Source organism: Salmo salar, chromosome 09, assembly GCF_965601325.2.
Source record: "Salmo salar chromosome 09, fSalSal1, whole genome shotgun sequence".
In the NCBI taxonomy this organism is placed as follows: Eukaryota; Metazoa; Chordata; class Actinopteri; order Salmoniformes; family Salmonidae; genus Salmo; species Salmo salar.
The window spans coordinates 4,507,077-4,531,607 of NC_138299.1; the positions used below are offsets into that span (position 1 = coordinate 4,507,077).

The 24,531-nt window shown below is 42.8% G+C and overlaps 1 protein-coding gene across 1 annotated transcript; it reads left to right on the forward strand.

Annotated features, from left to right (window-relative positions):
• The first annotated feature begins 65 nt into the window (after nucleotides 1-65).
• On the forward strand, nucleotides 66-22,899 carry supt7l (SPT7 like, STAGA complex subunit gamma). Its single transcript, XM_014210006.3, has 5 exons — nucleotides 66-176; nucleotides 15,219-15,698; nucleotides 16,012-16,336; nucleotides 16,876-17,113; nucleotides 19,015-22,899. Exons 2-5 carry the CDS (start codon nucleotides 15,262-15,264, stop codon nucleotides 19,293-19,295), a joined length of 1,281 nt encoding a protein of 426 aa, XP_014065481.1. The 5' UTR covers nucleotides 66-176; nucleotides 15,219-15,261; the 3' UTR covers nucleotides 19,296-22,899.
• Nucleotides 22,900-24,531: the final 1,632 nt, after the last annotated feature.

Sequence of the window (24,531 nt, forward strand, 5' to 3'; positions counted from 1 at the left end):
ATTTGTTTTTATACATTAACGTTACTGTGTGAAGCCAAATTATTAGCAAGTAGGAACTATTCCAAACATTCAAATTATTTACACGGTGCCTTTTAATGACACGGACCAGAAGCAACGTCTGAAAGCTGTTAAGTTCTGGACGTAAACTATACTCTTGTTACATCTCTTCGAATACGGTGAGAAGCTAGCTATATATATTTTGCTGATCTATAAAATCGCTGTGTTAACTACCTAAATTATAAAGCGCCGCCGCCAACCGTGGATTATCCATTGAGCCTGCGTAGCTAGTTAACAAGCTACATAGAACAACGTATGCATCTCATTTGTGTAATTGCAATTTGTATCGTATATAGTAGCCAGCTAACACTATACTATGGGCAGAAATTGTATTGGGGGCAAATTCAAGATCCAAGAACCATTTGAACAGTTTTCTACTACAGTGGATGGAGTAGCAGAAAGAGCATGTATATATTTTTTTGGAGAGGAGTTGAGTATTGAGGAAGACTGGCGTCAAGTACTAAAATATGTACTCCGGTAGCTCAGAAATTAAACCTGACGAGCGTGGTATTGGAAGGAGAGTGGAAACGGTTCAGACAGAACAATGAGGCAGACATTTCACCGGATGTATGAATGTGAAGCATCCGCCTGGCGTTTCCACTCAATACCAAATATGGTAGTGCGAGAAGATGGAAGGAGATGGATTTTGGCCAATATTTTTCAACTTTTATCATGGATGAATCTTTTGATCTCAGTACAATTTTCCGTTCCCAAAACTAGAAATATGTTATGAACAGAGTGGACTGCGTTTTGTAGACTTTTGTCAAAGTTGTAAAAAACGCGTTGTTTAGGAGTGCAAAGGCGAATTGAGATATTGCACATGCGTACTTCAGAGTAGATTTCCCTAACGTCAATATGCAGATGTCTGCTAGCTCGTGTTTGGCTCTGCCCACCTCCCTGCTTGTTCTGCCCACTATGACTAATTTGTTCCCAACGCAAACGACAGGATGTGGTGTATCTTGGTTTAGTTATATAAATCTTTGGTTCAGACTTGCCTGTGGAAAAGGCGGAGGTATGTCAGACTCGGATGGCACGTTGAGTAGAGTTAATGGAAAATTGTAGCGTTGAAAGTTTAGCAAAACGGACTAAAGTTGTTAATAAAGTTAGTATTCTATCTATTAATGCTTCGTTCCTTGTTTGAGTACGTTTCATGGAAAAGTATGTGTTTTTGGGAGATCCATTTGCGGTCAGGGAGATGGAGGCTGCACTGGGAAAGGTAGAGTCAAAGTGAATAGGGGCCGCATTTATAAACGCTACATACGCACAAAATGCCCCAAAACATGCGGGAGCCAGTTTCCAAGCAAAAGTTGGCATTTATAAAAACTGAACTTGACTTGAATGTGCTTATCCTCCCGTAAACTTTAGACCATGCATACGGACAAGTTCTAGTGGTTGAAGTATTACATTGTTAGAAGGCAAAAGCAGCCTAGGGGAATATATGATGCCAATCTTATTCGGAACAGAAAAACTTGCAGTTAGGCATAAATATAACAAGATGCAATCATTTGTTGTTAGTGACGAGTGAACATTTCTGTATTTTATCTTTACATTCTAAAATAATTATAAATAGGCATCGATTTATATCATTTATTTCATTTGTATGATAATTGCAGAATCAATTCCTCACCTGTTTGTGACTGATGGTTTCGTACTCAGGAAATGGCCTAAAGCCCTACACCAAGTTAGGATAGGCTACTATTTGTCCCATCTCTCATTTAATTGGACCCACTTCACAGAAGTAAATAGATGCGCTATTTCAAGTACACTGCTCAAAAAAATAAAGGGAACACTAAAATAACACATCCTAGATCTGAATGAATGAAATAATCTTATTAAATACTTCTTTCTTTACATAGTTGAATGTGCTGACAACAAAATCACACAAAAAGAATCAATGGAAATCCAATTTATCAACCCATGGAGATCTGGATTTGGAGTCACACTCCAAATTAAAGTGGAAAACCACACTACAGGCTGATCCAACTTTGATGTAATGTCCTTAAAACAAGTCAAAATGAGGCTCAGTAGTGTGTGTGGCCTCCACGTGCCTGTATGACCTCCCTACAACACCTGGGCATGCTCCTGATGAGGTGGTGGATGGTCTCCTGAGGGATCTCCTCCCAGACCTGGACTAAAGCATCTGCCAACTCCTGGACAGTCTGTGGTGCAACATTGGCGTTGGTGGATGGAGCGAGACATGATGTCCCAGATGTGCTCAATTGGATTCAGGTCTGGGGAACGGGCGGGCCAGTCCATAGCATAAATGCCTTCCTCTTGCAGGAACTGCTGACACACTCCAGCCACATGAGGTCTTGCATTGTCTTGCATTAGGAGGAACCCAGGGCCAACCGCACCAGCATATGGTCTCACAAGGGGTCTGAGGATCTCATCTCGGTACCTAATGGCAGTCAGGCTACCTCTGGCGAGCACATGGAGGGCTGTGCGTCCCCCCAAAGAAATGCCACCCCACACCATGACTGACCCCCGCCAAACCGGTCATGCTGGAGGATGTTGCAGGCAGCAGAACGTTCTCCACGGCGTCTCCAGACTCTGTTACGTCTGTCACATGTGCTCAGTGTGAACCTGCTTTCATCTGTGAAGAGCACAGGGCGCCAGTGGCGAATTTGCCAATCTTGGTGTTCTCTGGCAAATGCCAAACGTCCTGCACGGTGTTGGGCTGTAAGCACAACCCCCACCTGTGGACGTCGGGCCCTCATACCACCCTCATGGAGTCTGTTTCTGACCGTTTGAGCAGTCACATGCACATTTGTGGCCTGCTGGAGGTCATTTTGCAGGGCTCTGGCAGTGCTCCTCCTGCTCCTCTTTGCACAAAGGCGGAGGTAGCGGTCCTGCTGCTGGGTTGTTGCCCTCCTACAGCCTCGTCCACATCTCCTGATGTACTGGCCTGTCTCCTGGTAGCGCCTCCATGCTCTGGACACTACGCTGACAGACACAGCAAACCTTCTTGCCACAGCTCGCATTGATGTGCCATCCTGGATGAGCTGCACTACCTGAGCCACTTGTGTGGGTTGTAGACTCCGTCTCATGCTACCACTAGAGTGAAAGCACCGCCAGCATTCAAAAGTGACCAAAACATCAGCCAGGAAGCATAGGAACTGAGAAGTGGTCTGTGGTCACCACCTGCAGAACCACTCCTTTATTGGGGGTGTCTTGCTAATTGCCTATAATTTCCACCTGTTGTCTATTCCATTTGCACAACAGCATGTGAAATTTATTGTCAATCAGTGTTGCTTCCTAAGTGGACAGTTTGATTTCACAGAAGTGTGATTGACTTGGAGTTAGATTGTGTTGTTTAAGTGTTCCCTTCATTTTTTTGAGCAGTGTATATTCTCTATGTTGACAGTGTGTAGTGACTGGTAATGGCAGTTGATTGTTACACTAACGGTGTATGTGACTTGTGGGACAAGACATAGGAAGTTTATTTTTTTGAGCAGTGTATTTTGCTCTATGCGATCCGATCCGTAGTGCAGTTTAATTGTAGAGCAGACGGTTCACCTTTTCCGTTTACCTTTGTAGGCTATGTCTGAATAATGTAATGTTTCATTTCTCGAGTAGACAATATTTCATTTGTAAACATAATACATAGGCCTAATATATTGCAAAGAAGTTGGCAACATTGCAGAATAAATTCCTCACATTTTCTGGCCATGATGAGTTATTATTCTCAATGTAGCCATAAAACAAATTAGCATGCATGTCTCTCTTTTAATTGGGCCTATTAGAAAGGCTATTATAATTAAACGTTTTTTCTCTATGCTCCGAAAGGGAGCGTGGTTTAAAACCTGTTTATAACATACAGGTGAACATGAAGTTGATCTTTTGCATTGACTTTTTTAGGCTACCATGATAAGTAGGCCTATAGGCTACAGTAGTTGTATATTATTTCAGAGTAGACAATGTTTTAGAATTTGCGGGCAGTGCACCATATTTAGATTTGGGGAAAAGTACGTTAAGAACATTATTGAATTCCAACAATCTGTTTACAATTTGCAATAGTTTTTGTCTTTCAGAAATGGTCAGATACAGCAAATGTCACTAGAAAAGAAAAAATCACCTCCATAGACATTTGATCAAGTTCACCATTGCTAATTCCTTTAGATACTGTCTTTGCCTAATTCCTATACTTCCAAGTTACACAACAAATAAGGGCATTATTGTCACAATGTAAGGTGAATAATGGGCGTTTTTCAGGCGGAGTTATAATGCTCGTTCTCACATGCACAGTTTTATGACTGGTCTGATTTATAACGGGAAACGTGAAGATGAGGGAAGATGATTTATTTTTTTTCTCCATGAGCATGGCCTTATTTCTATTACAGTATATTGGATGACTGTCATTCATATTCCATTCACCCAGTTCAATGTAACAGCGATAGGTTTAGATTTAATTTCCCAGCCTGAATACAACTGAAGAAGTCTTGAAATCAAAATAATTTGCTACTAAATGTACTTAAGGATCAAACATAAAAGTACATTTTGAAGGTTTTGTAAACCTATCAAATGCTTAATCATTTTAATCAACTTACCGTAATTTCCGGACTATTAAGCGCACCTGAATATAAGCCGCACCCACTGAATTAAAAAAATATATTAATTTGAACATAAATAAGCCGCACATGTCTATAAGCCGCAGGTGCCTACCGGTACATTGAAACAAATGAACTTTACGCAGGCTTTAACGAAACACGGCTTCTCACAAAAATAAATAGGCTTTAACGAAACACTGCTTGTAACAAAAAAATAAAAAAATAGCAGTAAGCTTTAGTTGTCTTTTTGCACTGAGTCAATTCCTCACGCTGCTGTTTCCAATGTCTTATCATCGACTCATTAAGACCAAGCTCCCGTGCAGCAGCTCTATTTCCTTTTCCAACAGCCAGATCAATCGCCTTCAACTTGAAAGCTGCATCATATGCATTTCTCCGTGTCTTTGCCATGAGGGTGACAAAATGACTACCGTAATCAGAATGATGGGAAGTTTGAGAGCGCTCGATTTAATCTAAACAGTAAACAAAAAAGTTGTTTGACCTTAACCCGTTCGGCAATTTCATTTGTCTAATGAAAGCTTCATGCCGCCAAAAAACTGAGCACGTCACAGAATGTGTTTTTTTGGAAGAAAAAAAATTGAAAGCGGGTAAAATCCATATATTAGCCGCGTCATTGTTTAAGCCGCGAGGTTCAAAGCCTGGGAAAAAAGTTCCGGCTTATAGTCCGGAATTTACGGTAAACCTCTTCATCAGACTCCTCACTCTCTACCGCAATCACCCTCTTTGCACGGTCCATGAAGTCTGGACATTTTGGGCATCAGCAAATTGAATCTGAAGTACATAAAGAACAAAGACATACAAATAGACAATTAATTGCTGTCCAAAAAAAACTATATTAGATATGACACATTTTATCAGTGCATAAAGCATTGAAACATGATGTTACCAATTGTAACCGTGTTTGTTATTTACTGGACATTACATAATGATGATGACTTTTGGAGTACTTAGCATAGCAATCTAGAGCCACTACCTGTTCCAGGTGCTGAACAAGCCCCTGGTAACCTCGCAGGAAGTGGTCCAGTGCACGCAATAGGTGTCCAACCCATTGGGTCCCGCCAATTCTGGTGGGCACCAGTGGTGTGTGCACAATAGCCTGGAAGCTGTTTACCAGGTTCTGCAAAAACTGCAAAAATCAAACATCAAAAATACTTATTTCCCTCATTAAAATGCAAATCAGTTTATAACATTTTTGACATGCGTTTTTCTGGATATTTTTGTTGTTATTCTGTCTCTCACTGTTCAAATAAACCTACCATTAAAATTATAGACTGATCATTTCTTTGTCAGTGGGCAAACGTACAAAATCAGCAGGGGATCAAATACTCTTTTCCCCCCACTGTATGTTTGGCAGCATGAGTGAAGGATGCTTTGTTGCAAAATAGGATGCCGATTCTAGATTGAATTTTGGATTGGAGATGCTTAATGTGAGTTTGGAAGGAGAGTTTACAGTCTAACCAGACACCTAGGTATTTGTAGTTTTCCACATATTCTATGTCAGAACCGTCCAGAGTAGTGATGCTGGACGGGCGGGCAGTTGCGGGCAGCGATCGGTTGAAGAGCATGCATTTAGTTTTACTTGCATTTAAGAGCAGTTGGAGGCAACAGAAGGAGAGATGTATGGCATTGAAGCTCGTCTGGAGGTTAGTTAACACAGTGTCCAAAGAAGGGCCAGAAGTATACAGAATGGTGTCCTCTGCGTAGAGGTGGATCAGAGAATCACCAGCAGCAAGAGCGACATCATTGATGTATACAGAGAAGAGAGTCGGCCTGAGAATTGAACCCTGTGGCACCCCCAGAGACTGCCAGAGGTCCAGACAACAGGCCCTCCGATTTGACACACTGAACTCGATCAGAGAAGTAGTTGGTGAACCAGGCGAGGCAGTCATTTGAGAACCAAGGCTGTTTAGTCTGCCGATAAGAATGTGGTGCTTGACAGAGTCGAAAGCCTTGGCCAGGTCGATGAATACGGCTGCACAGTAATGTCTCTTATCGATGGCGGTTATGATATTGTTTAGGACCTTGAGCGTGGCTGAGGACCACCCATGACCAGCTCTGAAACCAGATTGCATAGCGGAGAAGGTACGGTGGGATTCGAAATGGTCGGTAATCTGTTTGTTAACAAAATAGAATGTTACAGAGCCATAGGAAAGCTTGGAGATTCATGTTAGCATCAGTAGGCCTATAATTTTATGGTATTTATACACTATTTTGAGGTGAACCAAAGCTTATCAAGAGCTGAGAAATAACCTACAATACTGCACATCTGCACATCCACTCACTCAAAGTCAGAAAGTGGTCTCGCCTTGCCAATGTTTTGTACAGTCCTAACAGTATCTTCATCTTCATGCTGGTCTGCTCTGACATTGCCATTAGTGCTGTCACAGAGGGTGTCAAGAGGGGAGGCTCCGATTGAGCCCGGGACACAGACACGCAGGCAATGTGACACTTGTTGTGTTCATGGTCACGAATGTTCTCCAGCTTCATCGTTTTATTTTTCCGATGACAAATTAGTTGTTTTTTGCTTTTGTCTTTAGCATACTGGCGACACACAGAACAACTCATCACCACAGCCTCAGCATCATACTGTAGCCAGCCTCTTGAAATCTTATCTCCAAACCTCCATTTGTCACAAAACGTTATTTTTTTAAATGTGATTCGTCCTCCTTTTCGTCTGTGGGTTTTCGTTTCAAAGGTTGACTTACCCCAGGTAAATGTCGCCACATAACCGCTTTTTAATGAACGGTAGCTAGCAGCAGACCCGTGGCAAGTGAGCGATGTCGAGTAGGTGATGTCCTGTATGGTAAACAGTGCCGCGAAACTTGGAGCACTAGAGACGGTCTGTGGCTGGCAAACATGAGTAATTTCCTCCGAGCCATCATGCCAGATATTTTATTACATTACTATTTTGGTTCAAACATTTACCCGCCAGTGTTGTGGATAGCCTTCTGAGATTTACTCACCAAACAGAAAATCTACCTGCATTTGGCACTTGGCGGGTGTTAATTCCGGACCCTGAGTGTAGTGCTAGCTAGCTGTAGCTTATGTTTTCAGTTCTAGATTCATTCTCTGGACAACATGTCAGTTCATGCTGCAAGAGCTCTGATAGGTTGGAGCACGTCCTCCGGAAATTGTCATGATTACTGTGTAAGTCTATGGAAGGGGGTGAGAAACATGAGACTCCTAGGTTTTCTATTGAAATCAATGTACCCAGAGGAGGACGGAAACAAGCTGTCCTCTGGCTACACTACAGAGTGCTGTTGACGCTACTGTAGACCATCATTGCAAAATAGTGTGTTTTAATCAGTTATTTGTTGATGTGATTATATTAATTATATTTTTTTCGACAAGGATAATTAAAAAAAAAATAGTTTATTTTAATGAAATTCACTGAGGATGATGGTCCTCCCCTTCCACCTCTGAGGAGCCGCCACTGGTGTATGTATGGCTTGCGCCAAGTTTATAAATATTAATATTTTGGTGCAGATATTTAGTGTTAAATGTACACACCGTTTATAAGGCCCCAGGGTCCGATAGCGATGGAACTTAGTAGAGGTCGACCGATTATGATTTTTCAACGCCGATACCGATTATTGGAGGGCCAAAAAAAAGCCGATACCGATTAATCGGTCGATTTTATTCTGATTTTTTTATTATGATTTTTTTTTTATATATATATATATATATAATATATATATATATATATATATATATATATATATATATATATATATATATATATATATATATACACATATATACACATACACATACACATACACACACACACACACACACAGCTCTGAAGTGACAACGATACTGAAGAGTCTCCTTAGGAGACAAATACTCTCAACTGTTTGAATAATAAAAATAGAGTTTAAGTTACCTGTGATGAATGCTGAAAACAAAAACTGTAATTTCTATATGCAAGAAATCCTATTTTAATAATGGGCATGGTAAGAATTGACTACCAAAGTGTGAGTCACAATTCCCATGACACCTTCTAGCAAAATCTGAAAAGCGGTTCCTTCATTTATTCCATAGGATATTTTTAGATTAACTTAAAATAAGGTCTGTGTTTGGTTTAGGCTTACACCACCTTGCCAATTTTATAACTGTGTAGATATCCATAGGATATAACTCTGATCAATATAAGCGAATAATTTTTTTTTTTGTAGAGTGGATTTATGAAAATATGTTGACAAACGTTACCTAGTGAGATTTACACAGGTATCAAAACGCCGAGGCGGTTTAAGCACAAAACACAGACCTTATTTGAAGTAGATCAAGACATTCTCTATGGAAGACATGAACGGTAAAATAACGAAGGAACCCCTTTCAAGTTCAGCCGCAAGTTATTACAGGAATTATGACGCGTCGACTATTTCTCTCTAAACCATATATCTTTGACTATTACGAGCCTGCTGCTGCCTACCACCGCTCAGTCAGACTGCTCTATCAAATATCAAATCATAGACTTAACTATAATATAATAAACCTTAGGTCATTAATATGGTCAAATCCGGAAACTATCATCTCGAAAACATTATTCTTTCAGTGACATATGGAACCGTTCCGTATTTTATCTAACGGGTGGCATCCATAAGTCTAAATATTCCTGTTACATCGCACAACCTACAATGTTATTTCATAGTTCCGTAAAATTCTGGCAAATTAGTTCGCAACGAGCCAGATTCTGTATACCCTGATTCTGCGTGCAACGAACGCAAGAGAACTGACACAATTTCACCTGGTTAATATTGCCTGCTAACCTGGATTTCTTTTAGCTAAATATGCAGGTTTAAAAATATATACTTCTGTGTATTGATTTTAAGAAAGGCATTGATGTTTATGGTTAGGTACAGTCGTGCAACGATTGTGCTTTTTTTCCGCAAATGCTGTCTTTGTTAGGAAGAAATAGTCTTCACAGTTCGCAAGAAGCCAGGCGGCCCAAACTGCTGCATATACCCTGACTCTGTTTGCAAGAGAAGTGACACATTTTCCCTAGTTAAAAGAAATTCATGTTAGCAGGCAATATTAACTAAATATGCAGGTTTAAAAATCTATACTTGTGTATTGATTTTAAGAAAGACATTGATGTTTATTGTTAGGTACCCGTCGGAGCAAAGACAGTCCTTTTTCGCGAATGCGCACCACATCGATTATATGCAAAGCAGGACAGGCTAGATAAACTAGTAATATCATCAACCATGTGTAGTTAACTAGTGTTTATGATTGATTGATTGTTTTTTTATAAGATAAGTTTAATGCTAGCTAGCAACTTACCTTGGCAACGTAAAGCAGGTGGTTAGAGCGTTGGGCTAGTTAACGTAAGGTTGCATCCCCAAGCTGACAAGGTAAAAATCTGTCGTTCTGCCCCTGAACAAGGCAGTTAACCCACCGTTCCTAGGCCGTCATTGAAAATAAGAATGTGTTCTTTAACTGACTTGCCTAGTTAAATAAAGGTTTAAAAAAATAGAATAAAACATAGGCAAATCGGTGGCCAAAAATACCGATTACCGGTTGTTTAGCATAATTAATCAGCCATTCCGATTAATCGGTCGACCTCTAGAACTTAGGCTTACTAGTGTTTTTTAATGATGTATCTTTCCTACAACGGCCGAAGATGTAACATGCGTTTCCCAAAACACCACAGAGAGAACTGTGCTAAGTGCGTCGTTGGAGCATGTGTCGATACTGATAGGATCAAAAGAAAGGGAGCACTGCTCTATGATCTGCTTTCTCTATTCAAATCTTACCTTAACATTAGAATTATTTCTTCCTCGAGAAATATTACCACCTACGCCTGCAAATGTTAAGTCGCCTTATTCTAATGCTTTCCCAATAAAAATGCACTAAATCACAGATTTGGTACATCATTGTGCACATGTTAGGCTACACATCATGAAGTCTATTGAGACAAATTACAGACAGTGATGCAAGTTAGATGTCAATTGTTCGTGGGTAGCTAGCTAACAATTCTTCGTGGCTATATGGCTAGCTAACAGTAGTAGTTAGCCAGTTAGCCCTATTGACTTATTATGGGATTGCGATCTACGGTTGGTAGACAAGTAAATATGCCAAAATTAACACAGCATGTATTTATTAACATGTCAAGATTAAAATATTTTAGTCAGGCAACATATGAGATGTGAATAGGCAACAATTCATTCCGAAGTTGGAATGTATTTTCTATCGCTTCAGCTCAAATAATGTCCGCCAATGATTTCAAGAAATTGTGCCACATTTTTTACGTGGTTACGTCAAATTTCTTTGCATACTTTCCGTTAAAGCTTGCATCGATGCATGCTTCAAAATATGTATACTGAACAAAAATATAAACGCAACATCTAAAGTGTTGGTCCCATGTTTCATGAGCTGAAATTAAAGATCCCAGAAATGTTTCATACGCACAGAAAAGCTTATTTCTCTCAAATTTTGTGCACAAAGGTGTGGCATTCAATTATATGAACTGTAACTCAGTAAAAAAATTGAAATTGTTGCATGTTGTGTTTATATTTTTGTTCAGTATACAAACGGAGTACACATTCGAGAAGTGCCCTCCGTGCTCCGGTTGGCTTACTTTAATTTGGATCATACTCCGACCGTCCCGTGCTCCAATTTGCAAGCTTGGAGCATGGTGTATGCATTTTGAAAAACCCCTTGAGTAGTGGATGCTAGACTTGGGCGGTATACCGGGTTATTTGGAAAAAGCCACCGGATGGTTTTTCAATACCATCAATACCATTGAAACTATTTATTACATTTTTTTTCCTTATGAATTTGAATATTTGTAGCTAGCTACTTTGTAAGAAAATACCTGCAGTCAACTTGTGCAATATGTTAGGAGATAAAGAACATTGCGTTCTTCATTTCACCTGTCAAATTATTATGAAGTCTGTTTACAAGCACACAACTACAAGAGACCAGAGCCTTGTGAGTCACTCAATGTTGTGCAGCATGTGCCAGGTGATCTAATTACAGTATGGAATTCACAACTAAATGTTTGCCAGCTAGATAGCTTATAACTATTAAGCTATCTGTCTAAAATGTGCTAAATGCTCTGCAGTTGTGCATATGGTTTGCTAATTTAGTAGCTAGTTAGCTTCTTCCAAAAGCAAGCATTCACTTGTTAAAAGCAGAGAATCCCCTCTTAAGAACCCCTAATGGATCAAGAGCCTTGCTGTCTAATATTTGTTTTGTGCGTGCAGCAAACTGAGTAGCACTTTTTAATTATTTGTATAGTTTTAGGTCCGAAAGTGTAAACATTTTTCACAATGCACTTGTTAGCATTTAGTTAGGCTTCTCTATGGAATTTTACATGTACTTGTTAGCATTGCTAACATTTGGATTAAAGAATATGGGTGGGGTATTACCGAATATCCCAGTATGGCACAAGGTCGATATGAAGGTATGACAGCTCAGAGCTCAACACCATAGTGCCCTCAAAGCTCATCACTAAGCTAAGGACCCTGGGACTAAACACCTCCCTCTGCAACTGGATCCTGAACTCCCTGACGGGCCGCCCTCAGGTGGTAAGGGTAGGCAACAACACATTTGCCACGCTGATCCTCAACATGGGAACCCTTCAGGGGTGTGTGCTTAGTCCCCTCCTGTACTCCATGTTCACCCACGACTGCATAGCCAAGCACGACTCCAACACCATCATTAAGTTTGGTGACGACACAACGGTGGTAGGCCTGATCACCAACGAGAGAGCCTATAGAGAGGAGGTCAGAGACCTGGCAGTGTGGTGCCAGGACCACAACCCCTCCCTCAACGTGAGCAAGACAAAGGAGATGATTGTGGACTACAGGAAAAGGAGGGCCGAACACGCCCCCATTCACATCGATGGGGCTGTAGTGGAGCCGGTCGAGAGAATTTCAAGATCCTTGGTGTCCACATGACCAACAAACTATCATGGTCCAAGCATACCAAGAAAGTAATGAACAGCACACGACAACGCCTTTCCCCCCTCAGGAGACTGAAAAGCTTTTGCCTGGGTTCCCAGATCCTCAAAACGTTCTACAGCTGCGCCATTGAGAGCATCCTGACCGGTTGCATCACCGCCTGGAATGGCAACTGCTCGGCATCCGACCGTAAAGCGCTACAGAGGGTAGTGCGTACAGATCAGTACATTAATGGGGCCAAGCTTCCTGCCACCCAGGACCTACAATGGCAAGAAAAAGTATGTGAACCCTTTGGAATTACCTGGATTTCACAACAATAGACAAACACAGTCTGCTTAAACTAATAACACACAAACAATTAGATGTTTTCATGTCTTTATTGAACACACCGTGTAAACATTCACAGTGCAGGGTGGGAAAAGTATGTGAACCCTTGAATTTATAACTGGTTGACCCTACTTGGGCAGCAATAACCTCAACCAAACTTTTTCTGTAGTTGCGGATCAGAGCTGCACAATGGTCAGGAGGACTTTGTACAATTCCTCTTTACAAAACTGTTTCAGTTCAGCCATATTCTTGGGATGTCTTGTGTGAACCGCTCTCAAGGTCATGCCACAGCATCTCAAGTCGGGTTTAGGTCAGGACTCTGACTGGGCCTCTCCAGAAGGTGTATTTTCTTCTGTTGAAGCCATTCTGTTGTTGATTTACTTCTGTGTTTTGGGACGTTGTCCTGTTGCGTCACCCAACTTCGGTTGAGCTTCAATTGGCAGACAGAGAGCCTTACATTCTCCTGCAAAATATGATAAACTTGAATTCATTTTTCCGTCGATGATAGCAAGCTGTCAAGGCCATGAGGCAGCAATGCAGCTCCAAAGCATGATGCTCCCTTCACCATACTTTAGTTGGGATGAGATTTTGATGTTGGTGTGCTGTGTCTTTTTTTTTTCTCCACACATAGTGTTGTGTGTTCCTTCCAAACAACTTAACTGTAGTTTCATCTGTCCACAGAATATTTTGCCAGTAGCGCTGTGGAACATCCAGGTGCACATTTGCAAACTTCAGACGTGCAGCAAAGTTTTTTTTGGAGGAGCAGTGGCTTCTTCCATGGTGTACTCCCATGAACACCATTCTTGTTTAGTGTTTTACGTATCGTAGACTCGTCAACAGAGATGTTAGCAAGTCTTTAGCTGACACACTAGGATTCTTCTTAACCTCATTTTGCATTTTGTGCTGTGCTCTTGCGGTCATCTTTGCAGGATGGCCACTCCTAAGCAGAGTATATAGATTTATAGACAATTTGTCTTACTGTGGACTGATGAACATCAAGGCTTTTAGAGATGCTTTTGTAACCCTTTCCGGTTTCATGCAAGTCAACAATTGTTCTGAGATCTCCTTTGTTCGAGGCATGGTTCACATCAGGCAATGCTTCTTGTGAATAGCAAACTCAAATTTTGTGGGTGTGTTTTTTTATAGGGCAGGGCAGGGCAGCATTCAAACAGTTTTAGAAACTTTGGAGTGTTTTCTATCCAAAGCCAATAATTATATGCATATTCTAGTTACTGGGCAGGAGTAATAATCAGATTAAATCGGGTACGTTTTTTATCCGGCTGTGAAAATACTGCCCCCTAGCCATAACAGGTTAACCGGCTTCATCACAATTGCAGCCGACAGTTGCAGCCTTCTTCCGTTACACACAGGTGTTCGTTAACATGCTTAGATGGCTAATTAGCACAGGTGGTCCCTCTGTCTTCTGTAAACGCGCCCTGTAACATGGAGATATGGCCGTGTGGGAACACTAACCCTATAAAGGTGTGTATCAATTGAACCTTATTGGGTTTTTTTAAAGATAAGGTCCTTATGCTTCCAAAACCGTACCGCAAGCGATACGTGTTAATGTGCTTAGCAAAACTCCCCTGTACAGAAGACGCCTTCGTCCAATGACTCTTATCTGTAATGTAATGGAACTGAGAGTCATGATGAAGGGCTAGGAGATTCCTAGATGTGAGAAGTGTGCAGGAGGGGCATGATGCAAAGGAATTGGGTACTAATGGTGCTGGAGCTTAGAAGTGTCCGGTGAGATGAAGGCAGGTTGAGGTTGCCAGGATCGGAGTAGCACAGATGGTGTCGTATGCTTAGACAGTGAAGATAGTAGTAGAGGAAGATGGGTCTAGGAGGAGGGCTCCTAAGAGGCTTGCTGTGAGTAGGCAGAGATCAATAGAGAGTGATGGGAATAACGTGCTTCAGTAAGGTTGGTTTCTTAGTGTTCATACCCATTGTTATCAACTGTACTGCAGAACTGGAACTTAAATCACAGGAAAAAAACATTTTGTGGTAGCAGCTGCAGAGAAGTACGTGGGTGTACGAGATTTTACTGCAGAAGAGTTTCAAGGTGTGTTGAACAATAGTGTCCTGTCTTCCCAGGCTGCTGGCCTGGTGCAGGATCAGATATGGCCAAGTAGTGGAATAGTGGTTTTAATGGGTGTAGGGTTAGTTGGTAGGGCCATTTTTGTTCCCTTATCCCCGTCCTTATCCCCGTCCTTCCCTTTTTGTGTTACTAAGTGTAATCAATTCACACTCCAGAACAGTAGGCAGAAACACAGGGCTAGATAAGAGAAATAGATAAATTAGGTCCTTGTTCCTTTTAGTGTGTGCTGATTGCCATCTCCCCTGCTTTGTCACATACCAGAAACCTCATCACACGAGAGCCTGAAGCGGCTCACTAGGGAACGATGATGCGTTACTGGGGCGAGATCCCCGGGCCGGCAGGCGCCCCACCGAGCCGCAGCTCCTTCGACCTGCTCCAGCGTGAGTTCCGCTCGGTGGAGATGCAGGACCCCCCTCTGCACCAGCCCTCGGCCCAGCGGCCCCGGCCCACCACCATGCTGGACATTCCCTCTGAGCCCTGCAGTCTCACCATCCACACAGTGCAGCTATGCCAGCACACCCGACGCCTCCGCAGCCTCCTGGCTACAGCCCAGGGGAAAGGTCTGGTCCCCTCGGAGGGCGGTGGTGCTGGAGGAAGTAGCAGGCTGGAGGAAGGGGAGGCTCTGCCCCCACGGCCACCCACACCGCCGGCCGCCCCCGATGACCTGTTGCCCCTGGACAGCAAGGCACCCTGGCAGCCCTTCCAGCTCTGCCACAGCGACCCTGAGAGTGACTTTTACATGTAAGAGAGTAATGACTGTGTCTTGACTTGTTGCAGTGGCATTCACAGTGTCACTTTGTATTGTGATCTATGTTTATTAATTGAACTTTGCATTCAAGTCACAATAAGCAAATGAAGATAAGCAAAATGGATTATGATCGTATTTTTTTGTGGAAGAATGTGGTGAACAGTGCTCTGGCAACAATGAGGCAAGGAATTATCAGTTACGTTCCAAGTTTTCTCCTGTGAGTTAGTTCTGTCTCATCCCTCCTTCAATCTTCACCTCTCTCCCCCTCTGTCTCTCACCCCCTCTTCCTCCCCTCTCCCCATACAGGGGAAAAGGTGAGCCCGTCACGGAGCTGAGCTGGCCCTCGTGCCGACAGCTCCTGTACCAGTCAGTGGCCACAGTCCTGGCCCACGCCGGCTTCGAGTCGGCCCAGGAGAGCGTGCTGGAGACCCTGACTGACCTGGCCCACGAGCATTACCTGCGCCTCAGCCGACTGCTGCGCACGGCCGCAGACCGCGAGGCCCGCCTGGGCGCCACGCCCTTCCCGGATGTGATAGAGCAGGTGTTCCACGAGGTGGGCATCGGCAGCGTGCTGGCCCTGCAGCGCTTCTGGCAGGTGCGCATCAAGGACTACCACAGCCACATGCTCCAGGTGAGGAATTGCTGGTGTTGTTTTGGGATGGACTTTGTTTGTGGTGGCTGGGGGAAAAAGTGTGTTGTGTTTAGTAGGACACAACGTTGTGAAAGGATCATATGGACATCCACATGATCCTGATGTTGACATGGTGAGACCAGGCACCTGCACCCTGTGTTATTTGACCTTCTAGTCCTGTGTAGGTTAGATTATCCCACTGTTAACGCTCTATCCCCTGTGCCGTTCCTAGGTCAGCCAAGAGCTATTTACCATCCCACGGTTAACTATCCCTTCGTTCTGGGCAGATGAACATTTGTCTCACCTAAGTGATTGAAATATTTGAGGGTACATTGTGCTTGATTGAGCATGGAACACTCCCAAAAACTTTTATTCATGAACCTTTAGTCATTTATTATAAAAACAAGCATACTTTCATTGTGTTCCTAAATGTCTTTGTGTGCGCCAACATTTTTGCTCCTTTTAGAAAAACAATGTTAGTGTAGGGCCCTGCAAGGAGCTCACTGTTAACCCTATCTATCCCCTGGGGCTGTTCCCAGGTCAGCAAGGAGCTGTCGGAGGAGTATGAGCGGCTGGTGAACCCTGAGAAGGCCCTGGAGGACTCCAAGCCCCCGCGGATCAAAGAGGAACCAATGAATGACATTGCCTTCCCCATCAGCGAGGAGCCAGAGGCGGACCAGGCCTCTGGGGATCAGGCCCTCCCCATTGGGGTTCTGGGGGCCCCAAACGAGAGGCTGGCTGGGGGCCTGGAGGGGGAACACTCACCACACACCTCAGGTACTGTATATACCCCCGTAATACTAAGTGCAGTCCTCACCATATGTATTTGGACAGTGAAATTACATTTTTGATTTTGGCTCTGTACTCTAGCATTTTGGAATTGAGATCAAATGATTAACATAGTGTAGTATTTGGTCTCATCCCTTGCACGCAATGACTGAACTGTCTGAACATTCTTACATTCATTTGGATGCTACCACGATTATGACAAAGTTAGAGGTACAAAGATGATACCACCCCCCCCCCAAAAAAAATGGTAACCTTCCCTGTTATTGGTAATGGTGAGAGGTTAGCATCTGTTGTGTAACCTCTGTAACTTAGCCAAAACTAACTGCATATGCACCCAACAAGTTTTTAGAGACGCAAGCTTGATGTAGTCATTGTGTGCAAGCAATATGGGAACAAAAACCTTTAGACTATTTTAATATAAGTGAATTTGTCCAAATACTTATGATTTCTTCAAATGGGGGGGGACTAGATCCATAAAGTACTGTTATGTCCAATGGTTAAACATATGTATAGTGATTAATTTGAGCCAGATCCTGCCGGAACAGGATCCGGCATCTCTCCGTTTTGGACTCCTTCATTACGCTGGATCCGGTACCTGTCGTGGCATGAAAAATAATTCACTTTTTGCGATATAAAAAAATGATAATAAGGGATCAAAGTTCATTCGAGTTGCCTCTTCGTTAATTCTCCAAGCTGTGGATGTAGCCCAATAACAACGCATAGCCTACAGTCGGGAACACATGGCAGATCTGTCAGTGAACAAACAGCATGCAGTTAAAACAGGCCTTTTGCAATATTTCAAATACAATTGAGGGAAAACACAAGTTGGAAAGCAAATGGTTCCTGCTGAAAAGAGAAGACTAATCTGTCTGCTGTAGGCTACCAAAATATTTGATCAACTTCCAAATATGTTTTTACAAAGTAAAATGAGAGAGAGACTTTTGGCACGAGTGCGTAGGTCATCACCAGTGAATTGTGTGAGTTAGTGAAACTGGAAAGCATTTTTCGGCTTTGCAACTTCGCTGTCATTTTTAGGATGATAATTTCCTCCTCATATTGTCGGCTACAATATGTCTCCATACGCCTCGGCCATTGATTCAAGACAAGTTCAGCTTTGTTGATCTCAGATTCTCAGTGTCAAAGTAGCCTGTCATTTTGATTATTTGTACGCATTAAAAAAAGATTCTGCTAAAGTCTCCAGTCATGTAAAATGACGTAGAATTGCATGAATTGTATTTATAAAAGTCAACAATTGTACCAGACCCTAGGTTACAAAAACATTTCTCCATGTGTGCAACTTCTGTAAGTGCCTCTACTTTACTGCTTCATGCCACTACGCAAATGCGATGTCATGCATGCAATGCTTTATTATAAAGGTGAATAAATGTGTGTGGTTGAAATCCAGTTCTCCCTAGGTCAGATAAGAAGTGACATTCTGTACTATCGTGCCATAGTGATCATTTGATCTGAAATTCTAAATGCTCTTTAGAGCCCAAATGAACATGTTAGCTTCACTGTCCAAATACATATGGTAAAGACATACATAACGTAAGGCATAGAGACATGAGTTGGTTGTGTTAAAAAATACCCTAAAAGTATTGCACTGATTCTAACATTGACTTGCATGATATCATAACACTGATCGTATAAAAGTGTTATTTAGCATTTGACATAGATATATGCTTCATTTAGGCCTACATGATATAGGTACTTTTCTTAAGTCGGACAAACACTAGTATGATACCCTCAGGGACCAAGAGGCAATGATAATATTAACTGTATAACATAGTATTGTTTTCATGAGATAGATTTGATTACAAATAACTATTTCATATACAATATTTGTAACCGAGTTCTGTCCTTCATCTTGGCCATTGTGTCCCTGACAGGCGGCGGAGTTGCCATCAGCTCCCCCTTGTGGCACCTGTCGCAGGTGAAGATGGAGCCCCAGGACAGCGAGGAGGGCCAGGTGTCAGGCCACGGGGTACTGGGAGGTGATGTGTTCGAGGAGGGAGGGCCCATGTCCACCATGAGCGAGGCAGATGGCATGGCGCCCTCGCCCGGAGGGGCGGCGTCGGACGGCAGCTACGCCTCGCACTCTCCCGACTCACTCATGGGCACGTCACCCGTCTTCAACCAGAGGCCCAGGAAGCGCATGAAGAAGATATGAGGGGCCTCAGACTCGTGGAGGTAGCCATTTTGTGTCAAGGTAACATGGGCACATAGTGGCGATACGAAACATTGCAAGATTGCAAACAAGTTCCTATGCCGTTGTCCATTTCCCCCGAACAGATCTGAAAGTATTGTTGAGACCTATCCAATAGACCCATTTCCGCACAAGGGCCATTCGCACTAGTTGGTGGCAGAACACGGGAGTTATTCTAGAATGCCAGCAAAAAAAAGCCTCTATTTACATGTTGCTTATGAATGCATTTCACACTACTTTTGGATTGGATTTTAAGGCTCGTGTGAATGTCCTGCTTGATATAATATGTGTGTCATCATTGCAAATCAACTGCAATATACTTAAAAAACACTTCAACTTCAACCAGTAAAATGTCTCTTTGGCAATGAGCGTTAGCATTCTAGTGAACAACTGCTGCATCCAAAATAGTTATTTTGCAAAGATCACAACCGAATGTAATCTTAGCGACTGTTCAAGCATTGTAAAAGTTATTTTGTTTAGAAGTAATAAAAAATGTAATATAGTCTGTTGAATGAGCGCAGCCAAGAGTCGCGCACATCTGTGGGTGACGTCAGTGTGTTGTGTACTGGAAAGGGGTCTATGTCCTAGTGTTGCACGGTATACCGGTTCCACGGTAATATCACAGTACCAAAACGTCATGATACTTATGATACCAACATTTAAAAATACCAGTACTACCACATATTTCGCCCCCACCGATCTAAAGAACCCACTGGCGCCTGTTATAAAACAAAGTCAGTTTTGTAATCTGCCAGCCACATCCCCTATCAGCCCTTACTCACCTGCTTTTCTCCTTCCGCTCTTCCTGCACATCTATTTCATCAGTTTTTAAAATATAATTTAGCTGTGATGGCAAGCGGGGATGCAGACCCTGAGGGGTCTTCAGTTGTTAAATGTTATACATTTAATTTGACAAAAGTTAACATTGTCAAATTGTATTGGTCACATACATGTGTTTAACAGATGTTATTGCGGGTGTAGCGAAATACTTGTGCTTCTATCTCCGACAGTGCAGTAATATCTAACAAGTAATATCTGACAATTACACAACATATACACACAAATCTAGTAAAGGAATGGGATTAAGAATATAAAAATATAATTTCATCCCTGGAATAACCAAGACCACAGGCCAATCAGAGTCAGCTTTGCAAGTTCGCTGTCATGCAGCCTCTTAAGTGCCAGAGAGGAAAAGCAGCTTTGCTAAAGACATGATTGCAGCATTTCAGCAAAGAAAACAGCTTGTCTAGCTCAAACGGTAAATTTTTTTTATATATTCCTGCGCAATTTCATGCAAATTTTTTCAAATAATTTCACAAACCATGTTGTGGGCCGTTTTGAATCCAGGTTTGCTAATTATTGGTTTGATAAGGGGAAAAAAACGTTGTTCAGTCATGTTACCTAGCTAACAATCTTGTAACTTGACAGTAGGTCTAGCCAAATTTGATTGCCACAGGAAGAAAGGAAAATGATCTGCTACTCATGAGATGTGCTTCAAAGGTAGGATTTATATAGGCCTAATGTAAGCCTAAACTATACTGAACAAAAACTTAAATGCAACCATTAAAAAAGATTTTACAGTTCATGTAAGGAATCAGTCAAGTTTAAATACATGTATTAGGCCTCAATCTATAGATTTCAAATGCCTGGGCAGAGACGCAGCCATGGGAGGGCATAGGGCCATCCACTTGGGATACTGTCCCACCCACTGGGGAGCAATGCCCAGCCAATTTTCCCCACAAAAGGGCTTTATTATAGACCGAAATACTCATCAGTTTCATCAGCTGTCCGGGTGGCTGGTCTCAGACGATCCCGCAGATGAAGAAGCTGGATGTGGAGGTTCTGGGGTAGCATGGTTACACGTGGTCTGCGGTTGTGAGGCTGGTTGGATGTAAAATTCTCTAAAACGACATTGGTAGAGAAATTCATTCAATTCTGGCAACAGCTCTGGAGGACATTCCGGCAGTCAGCATGCCAACGCCACACTCCCTCAAAACTTAGGACATCTGTGGCACTGTGTTGTGTGACAAAACTGCACATTTTAGAGTGACTAAAATTCAAATCAAATGTATTTATAAAGCCCTTCTTACATCAGCTGATACCTCAAAATGCTGTACAGAAACCCAGCCTAAAACCCAAAAAGAGCAAGCAATGCAGGTGTAGAAGCACGGTGGCTAGGAAAAACTCCCTAGAAAGACCAGAACCTAGGAAGAAACCTAGAGAGGAACCAGGCTATGAGGGGTGGCCAGTCCTCTTCTGGTTGTGCCTGGTGGAGTGACCTTTTATTGTCCCCAGCACAAGTTGCATCTGTGTAATGATCATGCTGTTTAATCAGCTTCTTGTTATGTCACATCTGTCAGGTGAATGAATTATCTTGGCAAAGGAGAAATGCTCACTAACAGGGATGTAAACAAATTTGTACAGCAAATTGGAGAGAAATAACATTTCTGTGCATATGGAACATTTCTGAGATATTTTATTTCAGCTCATGAAACATGGGACCAACACTTTACATGTGGCATTTGTATTTTTGTTCAGTATATAAAAAAAATCTCTCTTTCTGGTGCCCCTTAAATTATGCTTGGTGACTAACGTTTTTAAAGTTGGGAGCAGTGTGTGTATTTGTTTGTGGGAGAGAGAGTGGTGTGTGTTTGAGAGAGAGGGAGACGAGAGTGTGTGTCTGTGTGTTATCTGAAGAGTAAAGGTGTCATGTAGTGTTTTCCCCTTATTGCCACAATGACATGCAGATCATTATGCATGTATATTCCTTCCTCCCATTCCTCCAACCAAATCACAGGTAGGCCTTTGCAAACATGATAAAATCAGCCATTTCTATGCAGTGTTCTATTATACAGTGTGAAGTTAAATTCAATATGTGTTGTATTGAGTAGAAGTGTGAATATCAGTGAGAGGTTTTTTGTGTAGCATATGCACATAACGTTTAGAAACATGAACAAGCGTCAGTGGGGGATGGGGCGAACAGGACGCTAGGCCAACCAGAATTTTTTTTCCTGTGGTGTTGCAATACTACTCGGTATTGTGATACTTGGGTTGATATATTGTTAGTAAAATGTGGGTATTGTGACAACCCTAATATGACCAAAACGTAACCTAGTGTCAGCCATTTTGCATACTTCTATCCAATCCTTTCAGATACTATGAGGGTATATGGGTGCTGGGTTGGCTTAGATTTGGGTGTGCGTCGGAAAGGCTGTTCAGTAGTAGAGGTGGCCATTCTATCTACTGGACTGGGTGGTCATACAAAGTTCTTCAGAAGGACCATTGAGAGACTGCAGAATGCAAATGGATGGCCATGAAAGGAAATAACAAGATGGCGCGGTTACATACATTCTGTGGATCAGGTAGTACTTATTTTCTCTATTTTCCAAATGATTTAATGGCTCTTAGTTTTGTTTTTTTCCCACCAACTCCTCACTTGATGAACTGATGGTGAAGACATTGTAGTTTTTTATGTTCTTGCATGTAGGAAATATTAATTGGATAAATGCTTTCTTTGAGATGGTGTTCATTTAATGTTAAAACGAATAAATGCCTTCTTGATGTCAAATGTGTTAGTGTGGATTGATGCTATTTACCAGCTGAATGAGGATTATGCCACTTCCTATGTCTTGTCCCACAAGTCACATACACCGTTAGTGTAACAATCAACTGCCATTACCAGTCACTACACACTGTCAACATAGAGAATATACACTGCTCAAAAAAATTAAGGGAACACTTAAACAACACAATCTAACTCCAAGTCAATCACACTTCTGTGAAATCAAACTGTCCACTTAGGAAGCAACACTGATTGACAATAAATTTCACATGCTGTTGTGCAAATGGAATAGACAACAAGTGGAAATTATAGGCAATTAGCAAGACACCCCCAATAAAGGAGTGGTTCTGCAGGTGGTGACCACAGACCACTTCTCAGTTCCTATGCTTCCTGGCTGATGTTTTGGTCACTTTTGAATGCTGGCGGTGCTTTCACTCTAGTGGTAGCATGAGACAGCGTCTACAACCCACACAAGTGGCTCAGGTAGTGCAGATCATCCAGGATGGCACATCAATGCAAGCTGTGGCAAGAAGGTTTGCTGTGTCTGTCAGCGTAGTGTCCAGAGCATGGAGGCGCTACCAGGAGACAGGCCAGTACATCAGGAGACGTGGAGGAGGCCGTAGGAGGGCAACAACCCAGCAGCAGGACCGCTACCTCCGCCTTTGTGCAAGGAGGAGCAGGAGGAGCACTGCCAGAGCCCTGCAAAATGACCTCCAGCAGGCCACAAATGTGCATGTGTCTGCTCAAACGGTCAGAAACAGACTCCATGAGGGTGGTATGAGGGCCCGACGTCCACAGGTGGGGGTTGTGCTTACAGCCCAACACCGTGCAGGACGTTTGGCATTTGCCAGAGAACACCAAGATTGGCAAATTCGCCACTGGCGCCCTGTGCTCTTCACAGATGAAAGCAGGTTCACACTGAGCACATGTGACAGACGTGACAGAGTCTGGAGATGCTGTGGAGAACGTTCTGCTGCCTGTAACATCCTCCAGCATGACCGGTTTGGCGGTGGGTCAGTCATGGTGTGGGGTGGCATTTCTTTGGTGGGCCGCACAGCTCTCCATGTGCTCGCCAGAGGTAGCCTGACTGCCATTAGGTACCGAGATGAGATCCTCAGACCCCTTGTGAGACCATATGCTGGTGCGGTTGGCCCTGGGTTCCTCCTAATGCAAGACAATGCTAGACCTCATGTGGCTGGAGTGTGTCAGCAGTTCCTGCAAGAGGAAGGCATTGATGCTATGGACTGGCCCGTCCGTTCCCCAGACCTGAATTAAATTGAGCACATCTGGGACATCATGTCTCGCTCCATCCACCAACGCCACGTTGCACCACAGACTGTCCAGGAGTTGGCGGATGCTTTAGTCCAGGTCTGGGAGGAGATCCCTCAGGAGACCATCCGCCACCTCATCAGGAGCATGCCCAGGCGTTGTAGGGAGGTCATACAGGCACGTGGAGGCCACACACACACTACTGAGCCTCATTTTGACTTGTTTTAAGGACATTACATCAAATTTGGATCAGCCTGTCGTGTGGTTTTCCACTTTAATTTTGAGTGTGACTTCAAATCTAGACCTCCATGGGTTGATAAATTGGATTTCCATTGATTTATTTTTGTGTGATTTTGTTGTCAGCACATT

Bases quoted from the DNA above. Each gene is read 5' to 3' on its own strand.
- supt7l (XM_014210006.3), top strand. From the start codon at position 15,262: ATGATGCGTTACTGGGGCGAGATCCCCGGGCCGGCAGGCGCCCCACCG. The intron at 15,699-16,011 runs GTAAGAGAGTAA...CTCCCCATACAG, and splicing joins CCTGAGAGTGACTTTTACAT to GGGAAAAGGTGAGCCCGTCA. The intron at 17,114-19,014 runs GTACTGTATATA...TGTCCCTGACAG, and splicing joins ACACTCACCACACACCTCAG to GCGGCGGAGTTGCCATCAGC.